This window comes from Cotesia typhae, unplaced genomic scaffold (genome assembly GCF_013202065.1).
Source record: "Cotesia typhae breed Kobodo isofemale line unplaced genomic scaffold, CoteBio_Ctyphae scaffold_58, whole genome shotgun sequence".
Classification (NCBI taxonomy): Eukaryota; Metazoa; Arthropoda; class Insecta; order Hymenoptera; family Braconidae; genus Cotesia; species Cotesia typhae.
In genome coordinates, this window is record NW_027423778.1 from 1004877 (window position 1) to 1029791 (window position 24915).

The 24915-nt window shown below is 29.1% G+C and overlaps 1 protein-coding gene across 1 annotated transcript; it reads right to left on the reverse strand.

Moving 5' to 3' along the window:
* Positions 1-4318: 4318 nt before the first annotated feature.
* Positions 4319-6057, reverse strand: LOC141537129 (uncharacterized). Its single transcript, XM_074257969.1, has 3 exons — positions 5775-6057; positions 5386-5706; positions 4319-5316 (listed from the first exon to the last, which is right to left on the reverse strand). The coding sequence occupies exons 2-3, from the start codon at positions 5633-5635 to the stop codon at positions 4502-4504; spliced, it is 1065 nt and encodes a 354-aa protein (XP_074114070.1). The 5' UTR covers positions 5636-5706; positions 5775-6057; the 3' UTR covers positions 4319-4501.
* Positions 6058-24915: the final 18858 nt, after the last annotated feature.

The window sequence follows — 24915 nt, forward strand, 5'->3', positions numbered from 1 at the left end:
TTTGAAATGTGTTTTTTACATTTACGGCAATATCTTTTCGAAGCTTTACACGATGATTATGAATGGTCGAATAACTGCAATTATAACTTTCCGGATCTTCTCCAATACTTAAAAGAACTGATGCAGTAATGTGCATAGCATTTCTGTCTGTTGTATTGGTTCTATCTAATGCTGAGTCTAGTTCAGGTGTGATAATATTTTTTTTTGCCACTTTAGATTTCGGTACTTCTAGCTCATCTTCAAAATTAGAGTGACATCGTTTCAGTTCATTGTCGGTTGATGATTGACTACTAAAACTAGTTGCATTTGAAGGGTAAGAATTTTGATTTAAAGCGAAAATAGAAATCAAATATTAGAAAATATATTTTTAAATGAAGTAAACGTTAAGAGAAGAATAAACATAATTGATAATCACATTTGATATATTTTATAACGCTCAATTTATACTTACTTAACTCTTTTTGAACGATGTTTGTATTTTCCCGGGAAAAAATGATTTTGCCTAATTATATATGGTTGTATATAATGTAACATATATAATTAGATCTAAAAATTCGCCAGGTCTCATTATATATAATCATATATGAGTTATATATAATCATATATAATTTTCTATACTCGTATATAACTACATGTAACAACATTAAATTATATATCATTACCCCTGATTAAATATGTGGTTATTTTTAGGAATATAATATTTGATTTCGTCGTACCTAATCCTGTTACCAAAAAAAAATCATTACAGATGATTTTACAGCTATACCTTCGACGCAGACACCTATCTAATTACTAACCACGCTCAATGCTGCTTAGCTTTGATGGTCCCAGTGCGTCTTGAAATTCCCGGTTGCTATGCTGTCGTCTCATATGTATTGATGATTCTATAATGTACATAACGTATCGAATCAATTTATCAGAAATATAATATAAAAATTAATTTTATATTAAATTTTGATACTCTTGATTTGCTTATTTCACTGAATCTAATTATAATAACATAATTATTCCAATAATCATTTTGTTATTAAACAGTAGCATGGCAAACCTATAGGAAGTGCAATAAAATTTTTATTTTATAACTATTTAAGCGTATTGTTAAACATCATTTTGCACTTTAAGTGATATCCAAAAAAATGTTTGCTTAGGTCTGACTATGCATGAACCTATGTATAATATATTAACTGATATATAATTTAATAATACATGATAATCTATAAAAGACTAATTATGTTAGCCAAGTTTGATCACATCCAATTATATATGGACCCGTATATAATCAGATCTGATTACATACAGATTCATATTAGTCAAGTATGAGTAGGTATAATCATATATGTCTACCTATGGTTAGATATAATTAGATATAACTATATATGATTAGGCAAAATTATTTTCTTCGGGAGTATGATCAGATTTAATTTAACAAAGTATATTCTATTAAAATACTAATAAATATATCATATAAATTTCCGAAATATTACACATAAAATCTATAATAAATGTATTACTTCAATATATATAAGGAAAATGTATTATTAATTTAGTATTGATTTATAAATAGTAATAATGAAAAAATAAGATCAAATAAAACTAAGCTCTTCATCTGCAATTATTAACAAAAAAATTCAGATCTTATATTTATGTTAATATCACTAAAGAACATAAAATCAGTAATCATTGATAAATTTATAATTTACATTTGATTAGATATAATTATATACATAGCTTTACGTTTGATTATAAATATATATATATATATATATATATATATATATATATATATATATATATATATATATATATATATATATATATATATATATATGCGGTCTTATATAAATTAGATCTGATTAGATATGATCATATATAAATTTATATATAATCATGTATGGACCTAGATAATTCAGGTCTGATCAGATCTAATTATGTATAGATTTATATATAATCATATGTAGCCCTAAATGACTCAGGTCTAATCAGATCTAATCATATATAGACTTACATAAAACATACATATAATACATGAGTCCATATATTATTATATATATTTTATATAACAATTTATACATAATCATATATAAATATATATGGTTAGGAAAATTTATTTTTTCCCAGGTTCATCATATTGTACTGATTCATCGATATCTTGATCATCAAGAATAGCAGATTCATTTAACAACTCATTGGCTAATTAAAAACAATTAACCAACTGTCTACTTTTGAGAAGAAATTCTTTACAGTTATCTGGCGAGTAATGATATCTGCTATTGTCCGTGATATCAAATTATTGATTTATTTTAACATTGAATTTATCTGTTTTTTCTTGTTGTTTCTTTGATTTCTTCACTGATTTTCGATTTTCTTTTAGGTAAAGATACTCTTTATGGAATATATTGAGTTTTTTAATTCTCTGTTGTTGTTGGCAAGTAGAAATTAGAAAATAACTCCAAATTTCATTCAATTCACTAATAATTCCATTCGCGCTCCGTCGAACGGTTAGTTTAAATCCACGATGTTTATGCATGAAGACATTCATAAGATTGGATTTGTAGGTAATTTTTTTATATCAAACTTATTAATTTCAAAGCCAAGTAAATAATTATAAGCTTTATTTCCAATTTCTTCTCTCATTTTCTAAATCATTGAGGAGATAACTGTTGAAAGGTACAAATCCAACAATACAAAGTGTAGATAGAACAAAGGAAACGATGTGCACAGTAAACAAATAGAGAAAAAACTACATTCACGAAACATAACCACAAAACAATATTTTTTGCATTAAGAGTAGTAGTCGGAGTGGGAATATTTTTGCAGTAAGAGTAGTAATAATAGACATAGACACCCGAATGAACAAACAGAGAGAGATATTTGGAGGTTAAGATACATTTCAATTAAGTCCAATTAATTATGTATGACTATGTATTTTGAATATATTCTATATAAATAATATATTTATTAAAATATTTGTAAGATAATTCAAAATTAAAAGAATTTAGGCCTTAAAACGATATTGAAATGTTTAAATATAAAAACATACAATACGATAATTTTTTTTTCAACTGTTGTTTTATTAAAAAATATTAAAATTACATTAAAAAGTGTCATTGATTGTTTTTTTGTAATGAATTGAATGTTTTTCAGAGACAATTCATTTGAAGGGTTTATCTATCAGTTTATCTTGTAGAAAATTGAATTCTTCACAAAAAAGGTCCTTTGCAATTTTGGTGTCAGATCAGTAATTTAGGAGAAAACATCGAAAAACCACGACTTTTGAGCAAAAATCGAATGTTCAAATTTTTACTGGCGAGATAGCTCATAAATTGGAAATGAGCTGTAAAAGAGCTTTTAAAGAGGAAGGATCCCTCTACAACTTCCGCCCATGGTCAAATGAATATCATGAAATGTCGCTATGCTATAGATAATTTATACAAAACAAATAATTTTTACGAGTTAATTAAATGGGAAAACTTCAAATTCATCCAGCGAGTACTTAGAATTCAAGTTAAGAAGAGCTACCCATTGGTGAATATTTTTTTTCCTATATTTGGAACAATATTTCGTCAATAGAGTAAAAAAAAAAAAGTTGTCCCAAATGAAGCACCCTAATATATACGGGGTATTCCATGCCAAATCGACCACTTTTGACCCCGACCCTTTTCGATTTGGCCGAAAGTTTTCCATCCTTTTCTACCCTATAAAAAACGGTTCTCAGAATTTTTTTGAATTTTTTTACCTAACTCCAAAAAAGTTATGAATTTTTCAAAAAAATGGCTTTTTTATTTTCAAATAGCCATAACTTTTTCAAAACTAAACATTTAGGTACCTTTTTTTTTTTTAAATTTTTGTTTTTAGATGTACTTTCCGATAAAAAATATTAAAAAATTTTTGTAAGTCAATACATATGGAATTTTTCAGTTTTTTGACAAAAATCAATGATTTTTCGAACTTCGACATTTTTTTTTTTAATTTTTTTTTCTAAAATAAACTTTAATCAATTCCACAGTTATCCCTGTAGAACCCAGATTGGGCCGATTTCTCTTTCTATTTTTTTATTCAATTGAAAAATATTGTTAAATTTTCAAAAATGGAAAAAAATTTTTTTCATAAATTTTATTTATATAATGAGATAAATACAATTCAACGATTTCACGGCATTATATTCACAATTTAGAGGCTTCATCGATGACTGTAATTAGTAAGATCAATAATTGATGCAGCTAAAATTAATTACTTTTCTCTCTGTCGTTTAAATATTTTACAAATTCTGTGTTCATTCGAATTCGAAAAGTTTTTAACTAGTAAACAACCATTTTGTCCGGAATTATACAATGTAGTTGTTGAGTTCCTGTAATCGGTTTCGTTTTCAAAAATCGATCATTTAAATCATTTACTGCTGTGTCATAATCTTCTTCTGGGGAAAACTTCACTATAATATTCGGCAAGTTATCCGGTGCAGAAGCCCATTCAAAAAGTTCTTCTGGTGTCGTTATTTGTTTGTCTACCGCGAGTTGGAGACTTGCTCTCGCTGCAAGTCGTTTGAGAATACCACCGATTCCATCACACGGACCTTTCCCATGGGCAGTCGCAAAAAATGCCATTCAGCAGGAATATCAAAATCATCTTCGTGGTAATATAAATTTACAAAGTTTTTAAAGTTTTTAAATTGTTGAGGAGCTCCATCAGAAAAATAATAAATCTTGTTACAACGTTCAGGAAGACTTTTCACGTAATCAGTTATTATTTCGATGAAAACATGAACAGCAACGGCATCATGTTTGTTAGAATCTGAGATAATTACTAAACTTTTGTGTTCAAGTTTGTTATTTACTGTATAATAAATAACGACTGGAAAAACTGTTGCCTGATTATTATTCCAGTGAAAACCAGCTGCCGCATTTTGTACTACGAAGGCATAATTTTCTGCAAAATCACAAATAATAACGTATTCGTTTGGTTTCAATGTTTCTTTCAATGTCTTCAAGAATTGGGCTTGCTCCTTAGCAATGAACGAATGAGGTAGAAGAATTTCTAACTCACTACAAAATTTTTCCACAAATTCTTCTGTAGGCTTAATAATAGTTTCTAAACTACTTCTCGGTTTTGATATCCAATATTTATATGTAATATTCTCGATTTCCCGGTCCTCAAAACATTTTAGTAAAATTTTACTCAACTCATCGACCCCAGGACAGTTTTTACATCCACCTAAATAACACTGAAAAGATGGATTTTCACATATAATCATGCTCAAGTAATCGCTGTAGTGTTTAATGGGCTTTTCTGTGTTCCTTGTCAAAGAATAAATATTTGCACCTAAAATAACAGTAATTTAGTAAACTTAAAATTCTCGCATTTATAATTATTAATTAATTCGATAATTACCAAGCATCATTAACTTCACGTTTTGATGAATCGTACACACGCAGATGGTGTGTGTTCCACTTGCCCCTGCTAACACACAATGTTTTGGTCGCAAAGAAGCGAATTTTGAAAATCCAATTCTCTCAGTAGGATTTATTTCACAGAAACATTGGTATAATTCTTTTAAGTTAGACAGGATAAGTCTTTTTTGGACGTGTATCCGATTACTATCATCACTTCGAATTGATACAAAGTCTTTCATACCGGGCATTTGAGCACTATACTCATCATCGTTGTAAAAATTTTCAACTTTTAATTTTACCTGATCAGTAATTGTCCTCCCTATACAAAAATGTTGAGTAATTTAATTTTCAAGTGTATTTAAAACATCGATTTTACGCTACCCATACCTAATTTCGATTCAGGTGTAGAAAGTAAACCCGTTTCTTCAACCAAATTTTTTGCTACTCTTGACAAATGTCTTCAGATGTATTCATAGTTTCACAAATACGTCTCTCACTCCATTTTACAGGTAATAATGTTAAAATTTGTATTTTCAAAGACTTATCAGTTTCTTTATCGTTGAATTTATCATACAACATTTTAATTAGAGAGCGAAAATTTTCACCATCGTCATCAATCGATTCTTCATCTGAAGAAGAAAGCAAAACTTTTTTAAAGCTGTCGGATACCCGATTTATTTTATTGTTCAAAAATTGATTATCATCCAATTTCTTCGATGGAATCGGTGATTGATTTAACAATTCTAATGCATGGTTTATTACGGGTAATTGAGTTGCAGCGCTAACTTGGGATCCTGAGCTTGATTGTGATGCTTGGGGTTCGCTATCAAATGACATGGAACCTTAAAAAATAATAGTGAAACATATAGCTACTAGAAATGTATTCAAGTAACGTATAAATAATTAAAAAACTTACGGAATGATAAAGATAATGGGAGATCCATGGCAGTTGTATTACTATCATTATCAGCCTGATCATTGTTGTCATTATTGTCACTATAGTTGTCTTCACGGTCACTTACATCAGCACTAGGATCATTACGAGCATTTGTTTGTTGCTTCACTAACTCTGAAGCTTTTTTCGACATGAACTGCATAATAAATAATTATCATCTAATCCTAACGTTACTTTCATAATATCAGTCGCCGGACGTAAACCAATTTTTTTAAAATGAGATTCCAACTCAAAAGGATTACAACACCGATCAAATACCTTTTTGACGCCATAAAGACAAATTAAAAAAGCGCTTATAAACTAGAGAAATTATTTATTTATACAACAAATGTAATGACAATCTTTTATAAAACACTAGATTGCACAAAAGATTTATAGGTTATGTTTTAGATCTCAAAATGAAAAAGCCGCACTTTTAATCAAAACATACTAGCTTATAGCATCTAGTTTACTGGCTATAGGTAAGTCGATAATTGTTATCCCTAGTTTATCGATCTAATTGATATATTAAAATTTGAATCTTACTAAATAGAGTCATCGATGAAGCCTCTAAATTGTGAATATAATGCCGTGAAATCGTTGAATTGTATTTATCTCATTATATAAATAAAATTTATGAAAAAAAATTTTTTTTCCATTTTTGAAAATTTAACAATATTTTTTCAATTGAATAAAAAAAATAGAAAGAGAAATCGGCCCAATCTGGGTTCTACAGGGATAACTGTGGAATTGATTAAAGTTTATTTTAAAAAAAAAAAATTAAAAAAAAAAAAATGTCGAACTTCGAAAAATCATTGATTTTTGTCAAAAAACTGAAAAATTCCATATGTATTGACTTACAAAAATTTTTTAATATTTTTTATCGGAAAGTACATCTAAAAACAAAAATTAAAAAAAAAAAAGGTACCTAAATGTTTAGTTTTGAAAAAGTTATGGCTATTTCAAAATAAAAAAGCCATTTTTTTGAAAAATTCATAACTTTTTTGGAGTTAGGTAAAAAAATTCAAAAAAATTCTGAGAACCGTTTTTTATAGGGTAGAAAAGGATGGAAAACTTTCGGCCAAATCGAAAAGGGTCGGGGTCAAAAGTGGTCGATTTGGCATGGAATACCCCATATACAGGGTGTCTCTGAAGTGGCGGGAGTAATTGTTGGGGTCGATAGAGAAAAAAATACTGAATCGAAAGTTCCTGAGCCAAAAATTTTTTTGGGCCATAGAATTTGAGTTATGAATTAAAAACGATAGCCAATCAGAAGCGCGCTATTCGAGAAATGAAAATGAGCGGGGAAGTAGAGGAGACGCGAGAGTGAGATGCTGCAATAGCAGCTTACTCGCTCACACAAAGCCGAGCATGAGAGGGGATTGTGACGCTATGAGCCGAGTACGTAAGTGTGAATGAGTGGATGTATGAGGTCGCAAGCGGACGGCTTAATGTATGAGTGTGTGTCCGTGTATCGCAGCATTATTGGAGGCGTTGTAACGCTGAATTAAAGCTAACCGGGTACTCTAAGACAGAGGAAAAAATTTTAATTTTTATTTTTATTCGAAAAAATTTAATAAAAAAATAAAAAGGCCCAAGATTTAACCAGACCCACAGAAACGGAGAGTAAATTTTTAATTCTCATTTATTTTGCTGGGGATTATTTTCAAATACAAAAAAAAAAAAAAGGCTAAGATTCAACTGGAATCTTAATTGCTTAATAAAAGGAGTAAAGTGTAATGATGTGAATGCAAACTAATAACATTAAAGTAAAGTTATCCTTGAACTGCCGAAACACCTGTAGATTTTTTTGAAATGATTTCTTTGCTAAGAAAAAGGGAAACTAAAATATCAAAATTACTAAAACGTGAATGCCATTTCTTTTTCATATTTTCTTCGACATTTTACCTGTCAGTGAATAAAAAGAATATTTAAATTGAAATATCAAAATTATAAGGACTTGAATTCAATGTTTTGTTAATTTATCATTTGACATTTTACCTATCAATTAAGTGATAAATAATTTAAATTAAAATATCAAAATTATCAGGGCTTGGGTGCGATTACTACTTAATTTGATACTTGGGATTTTACCCGTCAATTCATTAGAAATTTATTTCAATTATAAGATCAAAATTATGAGAACATGAGTGCGATTTATTTTTAATTTATTATTCAGGATTTTAACAGTCAATTGATTGATAAACAACTTTAATTAAAATATCAAAATTATCAGGACCTGAGTTCAATTTTTTTTTTTAATTTATTATTTATTTACCTGTCAATTAATTAAAAATAATTTTTATAAAAATATCAAAATTGTTCGGACTTGAGTTCAATTTTTTTCTTAATTTATAATTTGACATTCTACCTGTTAATTCACCGATAGATAATTCTAATAAAAATATCAAAATTATTCGGACTTGAGTTCAATTTTTTTCTTAATTTATAATTTGACACTCTACCTGTTAATTCACTGATAGATAATTCTAATAAAAATATCAAAATTATTCGGACTTGAGTTCAATTTTTTTCTTAATTTATAATTTGACATTCTACCTGTTAATTCACTGATAGATAATTCTATTAAAAATATCAAAATTATTCGGACTTGAGTTCAATTTTTTTTTTTAATTTATCATTTGACATTTCGCTTGTTGATTAAGTGATTAATAATTTTAATAATAATATCAAAATTATCAGGACTCGAGAGCGATTTTTTTTTTAGTATATTTTTTTACATTTTACCTGTCAATTAACTGATAAATAATTTCAATTAAAATATCAAAATTATTCGGACTTGAGTTCAATTTTTTTTTAATTTATTAGTTGACATTTTACCTGTTAATTAACTGATAAATAATTTTAATAAAAATATCAAAATTATCAGGACTCGAGAGCGATTTTTTTTTCAATTCCTTATTTGACATTTTACCTGTCAATTAATTAAAAAATAATTTTAATTAAAATATCAAAATTATTGGGACTTGAGTTCAATGTTTGTTTTAATTTATTTTTTGACATTTTACCTGACGATTAATTGAAAAATTATTTTACAGAATAATTCCCAGCAAAATAAATGAGAAATGAAAGTTTTCCATCCGTTTGGTTGGGTCCGGTTGAGTCTTGGGCAATTCCTTCTGTTTTCAAAAATTATTCCGAGCATAAGAAATAAGTAATAAAAATTTTCTATCTGTTCGTTTTGGTCCGGTTGAGTCTGGGGCCTATTTTCTTTTTTGAAATAATTTTGTCAATTAATAATTGATAATAAATTTTTTCAATCAGTTTTTTATCGTCTTGTCAAGATTAGGCTGATTTTTGTTCAATAAATTTTTGTTTGTTATTGAAAAGAGAAAATAAATTTTTTTGCATTCTTCTATTCTTGGCTCTGGTCGAGTCTTGGGCATTTTTTCGTTTTTAAAAAATAATTCCTAGCAAAATGAATGGGAAATAAAAGTTTTCGATCCGTTTGTTTGGGTCCGATTGAGTCTGGGGCCTATTAATTTTTTTTTAAGAATAATGTTGTTAATTAATAATTGATAATAAAATTTTTCAATCAGTTATTCGAAGTCTGTTTGAGATTGGGCCTTTCTTTTCAAGGAAAATTAATCTTGGTGATCAAGTAATAAAAAATTTCTATCCGTTTATTTGGGTCCTGCTGCGTCTTGGGTCTATTTTTTTTTTTCTTAATAATTTAGTTAATTAATATTTAGAAATAAAATTTTTCGATTTATCTTTTTTCGGGTCCGGTCGAGTCTTGGGCAATTTTTTTTGTTTCGAAAAATAATTCCCAACAAAAAAACAGGAATAAAAGTTTTCTTTCCGTTTGTTTGGGTCCAGTTAAGTCTGGGGCCTATTTTCTTTTTTAAAAATTTTGTTGATTAAAAATTCATTATAAAACTTTTCAATTATTTTTTCTTGCTCCAGTCGAGATCAGGCCCTTTTTCAAAGGAAAATAATTTTGCTGATTAAAAATAGAAAAACAAAGATTTTCAATTTATTTTATTTCGGGTCTGGTCGAGTCTAGGGCATTTTTATCGTTTTCAAAAATAATTTCCTGCAAAATAAATAAGTAATAAAAATTATTTATCCGTTTGTTTGGGTCCAGTTGAGTCTAGGGCCTCATTTGTTTTTTTAATTAGTTTTGATGATCAACAATAAAAAATAAAATTTTTGGATCATTTTTTCTGGGTCCGGTCGAAATTGAGCCTTTTATTATAAAAAAGTTAATTATGATGATTAAAAATGAATAGTAAAATTTTTTTATTCATCTCCCTTTCGGTCTGATGGAGTCTTGGGCATTTTTTTCGTTTTTAAAGATAATTTCCAGCAAATTAAGTAAGTAATAAAAATTTTCTATCCGTTTGTTTAAGTCCGGTTAAGTCTGTGGCTTATTTTCTTTTTTAAATAATATTTGATTAATAATAAAAATAAAATTTTTTAATTAGTTTCTCTTAGTCTGTTTGAGATTGGGCCTTGTTTCGAAAAGAAATTAATTTGGCTGATTGAAAATGAAAACAAAATTTTTCAATTTATTTTTTTTTTTTTGGGTCCGGTCGAGTCTTGGGCGATTTTCTTCGTTTTTTAAAATAATTCCCATCAAAATAAATAAGTAATTAAAACTATCTATCTGTTTGTTTGGGTCCGGTTGAGTCTGCGGACTATTTTTTTTTTTAAATAATTTTGTTGATTGAAAATTAATAATAAAATTTTTTAATCATTTTTTTTTGCTCCAGTCGAGATTGGGCCTTTTTTTAAAAGAAACAATTTTGCTGATTGAAAATAAGGAAAAAATTTTTGTACTGTTATTTTTTTGGATCCGATCGAGTCTTGGGCATTTTTTCGTTTTTAAAGATAATTTCCAGCAAATTAAGTAAGTAATAAAAATTTTTATCCGTTTGTTTGGGTCCGGTTGAGACTTGGGCCCATTTATTTTTTTATAATAATTTTGTTGATTGAAATTTAATAATAAAATTTTTTTTTCATTTTTCTTGCTCCAGTCGAGATTGGGCTCTTTTATAAAGAAAAATAATTTTGCTGATTAAAAATAAAAAATAAAATTTTTTCATCCATCTCTTTTTGGATTCCAGTTGAATCTTAGCCTTTTTTTTTTTTGTATTTGAAAATAATCCCCAGCAAAATAAATGAGAATTAAAAATTTACTCTCCGTTTCTGTGGGTCTGGTTAAATCTTGGGCCTTTTTATTTTTTTTTATTAAATTTTTTCGAATAAAAATAAAAATTAAAATTTTTTCCTCTGTCTTAGAGTACCCGGTTAGCTTTAATTCAGCGTTACAACGCCTCCAATAATGCTGCGATACACGGACACACACTCATACATTAAGCCGTCCGCTTGCGACCTCATACATCCACTCATTCACACTTACGTACTCGGCTCATAGCGTCACAATCCCCTCTCATGCTCGGCTTTGTGTGAGCGAGTAAGCTGCTATTGCAGCATCTCACTCTCGCGTCTCCTCTACTTCCCCGCTCATTTTCATTTCTCGAATAGCGCGCTTCTGATTGGCTATCGTTTTTAATTCATAACTCAAATTCTATGGCCCAAAAAAATTTTTGGCTCAGGAACTTTCGATTCAGTATTTTTTTCTCTATCGACCCCAACAATTACTCCCGCCACTTCAGAGACACCCTGTATATATATATATATATATATATATATATATATATATATATATTAGGGTGGGTCAAAAAAATCGAATAATTTATTTTTGACTTTATACTCTGAAAAATAGGTTCGTAGACACCTAAAAAGAATTCTCTCCAAGTATAAGCTCTTAATTATAACGGGAAGGTCCTCCGCTTTGCGGGTTTCTATTTTTTTCGAATAATCAGATAAAAAAATTTATATCTCGCTTCCAACTGCTTGGAAAAATATTCCGTGGCATAGATTTTGTGAGAAATTGAATGCTTTACAAAAAAGGTCTCTTATGACTTTTTCAAAAACTCAACCGATTAAAAGATATTCATAGTTGAAGTTTGGCTATTTTAAGGAAAATATTCGTTTTTATTATGAATTTTATAAGTCGATGAAAAAAATTATTTCGGATTGCGGAACTCATGATTTTGTAGGAAATTTACTGCTCTACAAAAATGGTCTCTTATGATTTTTGATTAAGTGAAGCCGTTACGAGATATTCATCGTCAAACATTAACGAATATCAATATTTCCAGTTTTTGATCAATAATTCGATAAATTTTAATTTAAACTATGAGTTTCAGGAAAATTTACATAAATTTGAGTTTCGATCGATAAAGAAATGTTATAAACAATTTTTTTAATATTGTTTTCAGTCTTGAGCTTGTTTGATTGCATTAAAACAAGAAATTAGAGCATTTTTTCGACATATAGCCAATGATTAGTTTAATTTGAAGTGAATGACATATTTCTTTGTCAAATTTAATATGAAAAGTATTGAATCAAGTGAGAAACAACCAGTATTTAACTTTTTTATAGATAAATTTTTTATTGAATTATCAATTGCAATATAATTGTCTATATTTTTAACATAACAGTACGCTATTACTATAAATAATTTCTTTTATTACAATTTGGGAATGTTTTTGATGTTCTTTGACAACTTGCAATAAGTACTGGAATTGTTCTTCATTTTTGTCAAGCATTGATTATATTCACTGACTAATGCAACAGCTCGCTCTGCTGAATCATTGACAACTTTTAGTTGTTGAAAGTATTCTTTATTTTCGAGATAACTCTCATTAGTAGGCCATAATTCAACATCGACATCAAGAAAGTCATACGGTAGATCGAAGATTTTGAAAAGATTTAATGACTTTTTAGACACAAAGTCACTCAGAGTTCTCTGCGCCAATGAATTCAAATCTTTTTAGCAATTACAAATCTTTTAGCTTTAGAATCTGTACCTTCACGAGTATTAACAGCTTCAACAATACGTTTTTACTTCTAATGGAACGCCATCGTCAAACAGTGATAAAATGGCAAGTTCATCGCTCAAATACCATAAGTGCGAAATCATTTTTTCACACGTAGCTGAAGAAATCAAAGGATTGATATGTTTGTACTCCAATAAATTTTTCATAAACTGCAAGTCATGATAAGCAGCAGTTGTTGCAGAAGTTGATGAAAACCAAGCTTTTAAATAAAATGTGACTATAAAAATACAGAAATGACGAAGACCATGCAATTCTTTCTGAGAGAGTTTGAATTCATCTCTGAATAGATACATTTTCAAACTATGAATGGCCTTAGCCATCCATCTAGCATGATGAACAGCACCAGGACGTTTGAAAGAAATCTTTTCTTGAGGCATTTCTCCAAGGAAAATCAATGATAATTCCAATAATTCTTTATCTAACTTATTATAACATTTCTTTATCGATCGAAACTCAAATTTATGTAAATTTTCCTGAAACTCATAGTTTAAATTAAAATTTATCGAATTATTGATCAAAAACTGGAAATATTGATATTCGTTAATGTTTGACGATGAATATCTCGTAACGGCTTCACTTAATCAAAAATCATAAGAGACCATTTTTGTAGAGCAGTAAATTTCCTACAAAATCATGAGTTCCGCAATCCGAAATAATTTTTTTCATCGACTTATAAAATTCATAATAAAAACGAATATTTTCCTTAAAATAGCCAAACTTCAACTATGAATATCTTTTAATCGGTTGAGTTTTTGAAAAAGTCATAAGAGACCTTTTTTGTAAAGCATTCAATTTCTCACAAAATCTATGCCACGGAATATTTTTCCAAGCAGTTGGAAGCGAGATATAAATTTTTTTATCTGATTATTCGAAAAAAATAGAAACCCGCAAAGCGGAGGACCTTCCCGTTATAATTAAGAGCTTATACTTGGAGAGAATTCTTTTTAGGTGTCTACGAACCTATTTTTCAGAGTATAAAATCAAAAATAAATTATTCGATTTTTTTGACCCATCCTAGGCGACAGTGCAGTTTGTACAGCTTCCTTAAGTTGGCGGGGAAAAGTCAACTTTTTGCAAATTTTTTTTGCTAATTCGATTGTTCGTCGTTTGTTCCTTAATGTTCGATTACATTTAGCGTTTGTTCGATAATTGTTTTTTTTTTTAATAATTATTTAAAATCCCATCTGAACCTGGCTCTTAAAATTCAACTATTTGAACTTTTTTTTTTTTTTAATCTATTGTGATGAATTCTTGTTTGTTCGTTAAAAAAAAACGTTTGTTCGATCGTATTTTTTTTTATAATCAATTTTTTAATATCATTACACCCTCGCTCCTTTACACATGTTCAAATAAATATTGCTGCACATGCGCGAACATTGGATAAATTTACTCAGATTGTTGAATATGTAATACAACATAATAATAATAAATAATAAATAATAAATAATAATAATAATAATAATAATAATAATAATAAATTTTTTCATTAACATCTTTTATCTATGATTATTTTGAAAAAAATATTAGCATAACGGTGCTCTTCTAAGTGATTTTCTATCTCGACAACATGTGTTTCCGCCTTTAATCACTCCAAATTAAAATATCCATTATGGTGGAAATTTGTGGAGTTTATGGAGGGTAGAGGTATCCTCGGATATCTCTACTCTCCATAATAATGTGAGCAACTTTTTGAATTAATATGATCGCGAAACTAATTTCGCAGAAGCTGATCGTTGGGTAAGTGGTTAAACAACTAATTTTTATGTTATTGCGTTTGTTGCCTCTTAATTTGGAACATCTTGCTTATATGTGTTGAACCAAAAGAAGGCATATTAATGTAATTCAATTGGAATTAAATGACACTAAATTTCATTTAAAAAATCCATTTTATCACATCACTATCCAGGAAACGAAATTTTTCTTATTATCTTAATAATATAGATTAAGAAAAATAACATGAGCAATTATAAAGATTATTGAATATCTAGATAGGATAGGAAAGTGGATATGTGATAATTATTCAGTATCAAATGTAAAAAAAATTCCTTGAAGAAGAACTTATAAATCTCTTTAACTGAAACTTTTTTTAATCTATTCAATAACTTATTATAATAATTAAAGTTATAATTTATTTTATTATTAAGACAAGCAATTGAGGATGAAACAATATTTAAAAATTATTAGTCTATCAAAAAATCATTGACAGAAAATCGTTTGCGATAAACCAAAGTAATGGAGTTTTTTAATTGATAATTTCGATGTCATTAGATAAAGTAATTTAAAATAGTTGATCTTGTATACTTTACTGTTACTTAGTATTTTGTATATTTTGTTTGGTAATAACGTTCCTTCTATAAGTTTTCGATTAAAAGAAAAAAATTATGTATTCTTGAAAAAATATATTTATATATTTATTTAAGAAACCCCATAAGCCGGTGATGTGAGGAATTTCTCAATAGAATTACATTTTTCTCACTCCATTATTTTTTATTCAAACGCCGATCTTTGAGATTTTTTTGTTGGTTTTGATGGGATTATGTGCAAAGAACCAAAAAATACAAATAACTCAATTTCGCAAAAAATGTGACTTATGGGTTTCTTAAATAAATTATTCAAATGCGAAACTCGGGTAATATAATAGAGAAATCTTCAAAAGTAAATAAAAAATTACAGTCCTTCAAGTATCATTTGATGTTTTTTTTTATTTTTTTTATTTTTTTATAGCTAATTTAAGTCATTAATTTTCAGAGATTTTAAACCACAAAATTTATTATTAATTCTTGGTGGAAGAACGCTAAAAATCTGCTATTTTGGTACGGCTTGTGACTTGAATATGACAAATAACAAAGGCTCTGCAGCATGGATGGCACCAGAAGTATTTGAAGGCTCGCGTTATATTGAAAAATGTGATATATTCAGTTGGGGGGGTGATATTGTGGGAGATATTGGCCCGTCGAAAACCATTCGATGATATTGGTGGATCTGCGTATCGCATCATGTGGGCAGTACATGTTGGACAACGACCAACTCTTATTGAAGGTTATCCCAATTGAAAATTTAATCACCAGGTAATTTTTGAAGCTTTTTTTTTTAATTTTTCTATAAAATGTAAGAAAAATAAATAATTATAAAACTTTATAGGTGTTGGAGTAAACGCCCTGAAGAACGACCGTCAATGAACTTGTCTAGCTTCATTCATCAGCGGACTTTTAGAACAGTTGAATAACAGTATGTCTGAAGACTATGAAGAAAATTATGACGATAACGATGATGAAATTGATCAAGATACTATTGTTGTTTCGTGGGATATGTCTTCTAGTCAAATTAATGGTTATCAAGTGAACGGCATTAATAATGATAGCAAAATTGATTTATCAACTACTACAATTAAAAACAATACAAAATAGTCAAGAATTTAGGGATTCAAATGTTATTGATAACTTTCCACAAATGAAACCAACAAGTAATAATGATAATAGAGATTCTAATAATCGATTTCAACCACTTCATATTGAATGTAATCCTGTAAGTTTTCTTTTTTTTACATAAAATATTTTTTCATGTTTAATTTTTTTTAAATTTTATTATTATTTTTTTAAGAATGCTTGGGAGTTAACTACGAGTACAGAATCGTTGTGGGAACTTCAAAATACAGCTTAAAAAACAATCGTAAGTCATTTTTAATCTTAATGTAAAAAGACGAAATTTTATAGATTTAATTTTATGCTTATCATATACATTATATAAAACAATATTTTAATGTTGAAACAATTTGAAATTGACGTAGCTTATCAGACTTGAAAAGAAAATTTAAGAAATTTTCATTTGAAATTGAAAGTTCAAACTGACCTCATATGTGTTTGACATTATGATTGAGCCCTGGGTTATAAAATTACCATAAAAAATTCAATAAAACTTAGCGTACTAATACATTATAATAAAATAAGATAATGAATCATTAAAATTTTTAAAGATCTGCAAAGAACCAAAAAAAAGATATTGATGTAAAAAAAATTTTACCCTTTATCATTAATTCTACACTAGTCACAAAAATTAAGGGATATAAAAAAAATTCCAAATTTTTTGGTGATTTTCAGCGAGCTGTAACTCCGAGGAAAATGATCGCACAGAAAAAAAAAAAAAGCAAATTGTAGCTCCAAGTGTCTAGTTTTTAGATATGACCATGAAAATTTTTGTCATCGTCAGGTCTGGAGAAATCCTAAGAAAACTACTGAAAAAATTTTTCGAAATTTTTTTCGTCTTAAAAAAGGTCTACGGGCTTCAAAAAAATTTTTCGATTGTTTCGTTTAAAAGCTCTTTTAGTAAATTTAATACCCTTTAATTTGACGTAATCAAAAAGCCTGTACGATAATTTGCCGCGGAGTTATCGTCAATCAAAGCAAAAAGTTTTTTTGACTTTGGAAATCAATAACTCTGGAAATAATGACCGTATAGGAAATCGAAGGAGGGTTTTGAAAACTACACAATATTCTCTATAAGAAAACGTAAACCGCTTTTGACGAAAAAATTTTTTTGAATTGAAAACTCGGACTGAAAAAAGACAAAAATTCGCATAATTAAGGATATTTGGATAACTTGGTATAACTTTGGATAAAATGGATGAACGAAGGATATCGTTGGTAATTTTTAACTTCAAAGTGTCCCCTAAAATCCCTAAGAAATTCAAAGCGCTGCGATTTTTTGTTCATAGTGCCCAGAAGCTTCAAATTCTGTGTTTTCGCAAAAATCACCATTATGAGCAATTTTGTGATTTTTATTCATTTTTCCATTGAAAAAATTTTTTTCAAAATTCTTTATTTTTTCGATCAAAGAGATTGATTTTTCAAGAAATTTGAAAAAAAAAAAAAAATCTTCAATTTTTTCGAAAATTTTTTCGAAATTTCTTTTATCAAAAATTTTTTTTTAATTTTTTTTTTTTTATCGTCTTCAGAATGCTTCACTATTGTCAAAAAAATTAACTCAATTTTTTCTGTCCGCTACAACTGCCTTAGTTTTAAATCTCATTTTAAAAATTCAATAAAAACAAATTGATATACCCCCGCGGAGTTCGGCTTTTCCTCACACAAAACTTGAATTTTACGTTTTCTTTTTAGCCTAAATTCCTTACGTGAATTTTATGTAAGCTTTTCTTTGATAAGCACCTTTTGATATGCCTCGTCGACATTTAGCTGCCACAGATGTGGCTCGCATTGTTACCCTCCTTCAAGAGGGCTACAGTCAGGTAGAAGTAGCAGCTTCTATGGGAGTGAGCCAGTCCGTTATCAGTCGGGCCTATGCCCGATTTAACGCGACTCAAAGTTACGATCGTCGTCCGGGTCAAGGTAGACTACGAATCACTACCGAGCGTGATGATCGAGCTATCATTCGAGAAGCTCGTCGAAACCCTACTGCGCATGCCCACACGATCGCTCATCAATTTCGCAATCGTCGACAACGTCCTCCCCAACAACACATATCGGCATCGACGGTTCGAAATCGCTTTCGAGAGCAAGGACTACGCGCTAGACGCGCAAATCGCGTGCCTATGCTCACTCCACGACATCGCCGAGCCCGATTGGCCTATGCTCATGATCATCACCATTGGGGTCGTAGACAATGGACCAGTGTATTATGGACTGACGAATCTCGATTTTGTCTTCATGGAAGCGATAGACGATCTCTCGTTTGGCGCCGTCGTGGAGAACGAGATCGGGATGGTTTTACGAGACCAGTTACAGCTTTCAATGGTGGATCAGTCATGGTGTGGGAAGGCGTGTCCTTCAATACCAGAACCCCGTTGGTCATCGTTCGTGGGACGTTGACTGCCGATAGGTACGTCGACGAAATTCTGGAGCCACACGTCCTGCCTATGCGCACACGCATAGGGGCAAGACGGTTCATTTTGATGCAGGATAATGCTCGTCCTCACACTGCAGTTCGTACGCGAACTTTTCTCCGCGCCAACAACGTAACAAGGCTTAATCATCCAGCGATGAGTCCTGATTTGAACCCAATTGAGCATCTTTGGGACATGCTTGGGCGTCGATTGCGGCGAGACTATCCGCAACTGCACAATCTTCATCAGTTGACTCAAGCGTTGTTACGTTGTTGGCAAGGAATTTCGCAACGTGATATTCGACGATGCATCAACATGCAAGAGCGTTTACGAGCTGTGATTCGGAACAGAGGTGGCAATACACGGTACTGAGCAGTTACTGCCGTGCGTACAGAGGTCATTCGGCAGCTGCAAACTGACAAACACACGCAGACAACACACACACACACACACACACACACACACACACACACACACACACACACACACGTGTGTGAGAAGCGTAAATCCGACCGAGCAACCTCCACGTGGTACGCTTTGGGTAACGCTAATGCCGGCGGTAAAACAACAGTCGAAAAAATTGAGAAAATTTCGAAAAAATTTTCGAAAAAATTGAAATTTTTTTTTCAAATTTCTTGAAAAATCAATCTCTTTGATCGAAAAAATAAAGAATTTTTAAAAAAAAATTTTTTTCAATGGAAAAATGAATAAAAATCACAAAATTGCTCATAATGGTGAATTTTGCGAAAACACAGAATTTGAAGCTTCTGGGCACTATGAACAAAAAATCGCAGCGCTTTGAATTTCTTAGAGATTTTAGGGGACACTTTAAAGTTAATAAATTACCAACGATATCCTTCGTTCATCCATTTTATCCAAAGTTATACCAAGTTATCCAAATATCCTTAATTATGCGAATTTTTGTCTTTTTTTCAGTCCGAGTTTTCAATTCAAAAAAATTTTTTTCTTCAAAAGCGGTTTACGTTTTCTTATAGAGAATATTGTGTAGTTTTCAAAACCCTCCTTCGATTTCCTATACGGTCATTATTTCCAGAGTTATTGATTTCCAAAGTCAAAAAAACTTTTTGCTTTGATTGACGATAACTCCGCGGCAAATTATCGTACAGGCTTTTTGATTACGTCAAATTAAAGGGTATTAAATTTACTAAAAGAGCTTTTAAACTAAACAATCGAAAAAATTTTTTTGAAGCCCGTAGACCTTTTTAAGACGAAAAAAATTTCGAAAAATTTTTTTCAGTAGTTTTCTTAGGATTTCTCCAGACCTGACGATGACAAAAATTTTCATGGTCATATCTAAAAACTAGACACTTGGAGCTACAATTTGCTTTTTTTTTTTTTTCTGTGCGATCATTTTCCTCGGAGTTACAGCTCGCTGAAAATCACCAAAAAATTTGGAATTTTTTTTATATCCCTTAATTTTTGTGACTAGTGTATATAATTATGCACAGCTTAGTGAGATCTGAACAGAACTAAATTATAAAAATGTATTTCCTTATATAGAATTATACATGGATATCTATGAAATAAGTTTCATCAGATCTAATCATATATATATTTATATATAATCATATATGGATCTAGATTAGCCAGGTCATATCAGATCTGATCATGTATAGGTCTATATATAATCATGTATAGGTCTCGGAAAGCCAGGTCTGATCAGATCTAATCATATATGGACGTATATATAATCATATATAGGCCTCGGAAAGCCAGGTCTTATCAGATCTAATCATATATGGATGTATATATAATCATATATAGGCCTACATAAGCCAGGTCTGATTAGATCTAATTATATATAGATTTTAATATATCATAGATGGCTAGATATAATTATGTATGAACTCATATTTCGGGTAAAAATGAATTTCCCTGATCATATATAGTTATGTATGACGATATATAAGCCTATATACAGGATGTCTCTGAAGTGGCGGGAGTAATTGTTGGGGTCGATAGAGAAAAAAATACTGAATCGAAAGTTCCTGAGCCAAAAATTTTTTTGGGCCATAGAATTTGAGTTATGAATTAAAAACGATAGCCAATCAGAAGCGCGCTATTCGAGAAATGAAAATGAGCGGGGAAGTAGAGGAGACGCGAGAGTGAGATGCTGCAATAGCAGCTTACTCGCTCACACAAAGCCGAGCATGAGAGGGGATTGTGACGCTATGAGCCGAGTACGTAAGTGTGAATGAGTGGATGTATGAGGTCGCAAGCGGACGGCTTAATGTATGAGTGTGTGTCCGTGTATCGCAGCATTATTGGAGGCGTTGTAACGCTGAATTAAAGCTAACCGGGTACTCTAAGACAGAGGAAAAAATTTTAATTTTTATTTTTATTCGAAAAAATTTAATAAAAAAATAAAAAGGCCCAAGATTTAACCAGACCCACAGAAACGGAGAGTAAATTTTTAATTCTCATTTATTTTGCTGGGGATTATTTTCAAATACAAAAAAAAAAAAAAAAAAGGCTAAGATTCAACTGGAATCCAAAAAGAGATGGATGAAAAAATTTTATTTTTTATTTTTAATCAGCAAAATTATTTTTCTTTATAAAAGAGCCCAATCTCGACTGGAGCAAGAAAAAATGATTGAAAAATTTTATTATTAATTTTCAATCAACAAAATTATTATAAAAAAATAAATGGGCCCAAGTCTCAACCGGACCCAAACAAACGGATAAAAATTTTTATTACTTACTTAATTTGCTGGAAATTATCTTTAAAAACGAAAAAATGCCCAAGACTCGATCGGATCCAAAAAAATAACAGTACAAAAATTTTTCCTTATTTTCAATCAGCAAAATTGTTTCTTTTAAAAAAGGCCCAATCTCGACTGGAGCAAAAAAATGATTAAAAATTTTATTATTAATTTTCAATCAACAAAATTATTTAAAAAAAAAAATAGTCCGCAGACTCAACCGGACCCAAACAAACAGATAGATAGTTTTAATTACTTATTTATTTTGATGGGAATTATTTTAAAAACGAAGAAAATCGCCCAAGACTCGACCGGACCCAAAAAAAAAAAAAAATAAATTGAAAAATTTTGTTTTCATTTTCAATCAGCCAAATTAATTTCTTTTCGAAACAAGGCCCAATCTCAAACAGACTAAGAGAAACTAATTAAAAAATTTTATTTTTTATTATTAATCAAATATTATTTAAAAAAGAAAATAAGCCACAGACTTAACCGGACTTAAACAAACGGATAGAAAATTTTTATTACTTACTTAATTTGCTGGAAATTATCTTTAAAAACGAAAAAATGCCCAAGACTCCATCAGACCGAAAGGGAGAGTGATAAAAAAATTTTACTATTCATTTTTAATCATCATAATTAACTTTTTTATAATAAAAGGCTCAATTTCGACCGGACCCAGAAAAAATGATCCAAAAATTTTATTTTTTATTGTTGATCATCAAAACTAATTAAAAAAACAAATGAGGCCCTAGACTCAACTGGACCCAAACAAACGGATAAATAATTTTTATTACTTATTTATTTTGCAGGAAATTATTTTTGAAAACGATAAAAATGCCCTAGACTCGACCAGACCCGAAATAAAATAAATTGAAAATCTTTGTTTTTCTATTTTTAATCAGCAAAATTATTTTCCTTTGAAAAAGGGCCTGATCTCGACTGGAGCAAGAAAAAATAATTGAAAAGTTTTATAATGAATTTTTAATCAACAAAATTTTTAAAAAAGAAAATAGGCCCCAGACTTAACTGGACCCAAACAAACGGAAAGAAAACTTTTATTCCTGTTTTTTTGTTGGGAATTATTTTTCGAAACAAAAAAATTGCCCAAGACTCGACCGGACCCGAAAAAGATAAATCGAAAAATTTTATTTCTAAATATTAATTAACTAAATTATTAAGAAAAAAAAATAGACCCAAGACGCAGCAGGACCCAAATAAACGGATAGAAATTTTTTATTACTTGATCACCAAGATTAATTTTCCTTGAAAAGAAAGGCCCAATCTCAAACAGACTTCGAATAACTGATTGAAAAATTTTATTATCAATTATTAATTAACAACATTATTCTTAAAAAAATTAATAGGCCCCAGACTCAATCGGACCCAAACAAACGGATCGAAAACTTTTATTTCCCATTCATTTTGCTAGGAATTATTTTTAAAAACGAAAAAATGCCCAAGACTCGACCAGAGCCAAGAATAGAAGAATGCAAAAAAATTTATTTTCTCTTTTCAATAACAAACAAAAATTTATTGAACAAAAATCAGCCTAATCTTGACAAGACGATAAAAACTGATTGAAAAAATTTATTATCAATTATTAATTGACAAAATTATTTCAAAAAAGAAAATAGGCCCCAGACTCAACCGGACCAAAACGAACAGATAGAAAATTTTTATTACTTATTTCTTATGCTCGGAATAATTTTTGAAAACAGAAGGAATTGCCCAAGACTCAACCGGACCCAACCAAACGGATGGAAAACTTTCATTTCTCATTTATTTTGCTGGGAATTATTCTGTAAAATAATTTTTCAATTAATCGTCAGGTAAAATGTCAAAAAATAAATTAAAACAAACATTGAACTCAAGTCCCAATAATTTTGATATTTTAATTAAAATTATTTTTTAATTAATTGACAGGTAAAATGTCAAATAAGGAATTGAAAGAAAAAATCGCTCTCGAGTCCTGATAATTTTGATATTTTTATTAAAATTATTTATCAGTTAATTAACAGGTAAAATGTCAACTAATAAATTAAAAAAAAAAATTGAACTCAAGTCCGAATAATTTTGATATTTTAATTGAAATTATTTATCAGTTAATTGACAGGTAAAATGTAAAAAAATATACTAAAAAAATCGCTCTCGAGTCCTGATAATTTTGATATTATTATTAAAATTATTAATCACTTAATCAACAAGCGAAATGTCAAATGATAAATTAAAAAAAAAAATTGAACTCAAGTCCGAATAATTTTGATATTTTTAATAGAATTATCTATCAGTGAATTAACAGGTAGAATGTCAAATTATAAATTAAGAAAAAAATTGAACTCAAGTCCGAATAATTTTGATATTTTTATTAGAATTATCTATCAGTGAATTAACAGGTAGAGTGTCAAATTATAAATTAAGAAAAAAATTGAACTCAAGTCCGAATAATTTTGATATTTTTATTAGAATTATCTATCGGTGAATTAACAGGTAGAATGTCAAATTATAAATTAAGAAAAAAATTGAACTCAAGTCCGAACAATTTTGATATTTTTATATAAAAATTATTTTTTAATTAATTGACAGGTAAATAAATAATAAATTAAAAAAAAAAATTGAACTCAGGTCCTGATAATTTTGATATTTTAATTAAAGTTGTTTATCAATCAATTGACTGTTAAAATCCTGAATAATAAATTAAAAATAAATCGCACTCATGTTCTCATAATTTTGATCTTATAATTGAAATAAATTTCTAATGAATTGACGGGTAAAATCCCAAGTATCAAATTGAGTAGTAATCGCACCCAAGCCCTGATAATTTTGATATTTTAATTTAAATTATTTATCACTTAATTGATAGGTAAAATGTCAAATGATAAATTAACAAAACATTGAATTCAAGTCCTTATAATTTTGATATTTCAATTTAAATATTCTTTTTATTCACTGACAGGTAAAATGTCGAAGAAAATATGAAAAAGAAATGGCATTCACGTTTTAGTAATTTTGATATTTTAGTTTCCCTTTTTCTTAGCAAAGAAATCATTTCAAAAAAATCTACAGGTGTTTCGGCAGTTCAAGGATAACTTTACTTTAATGT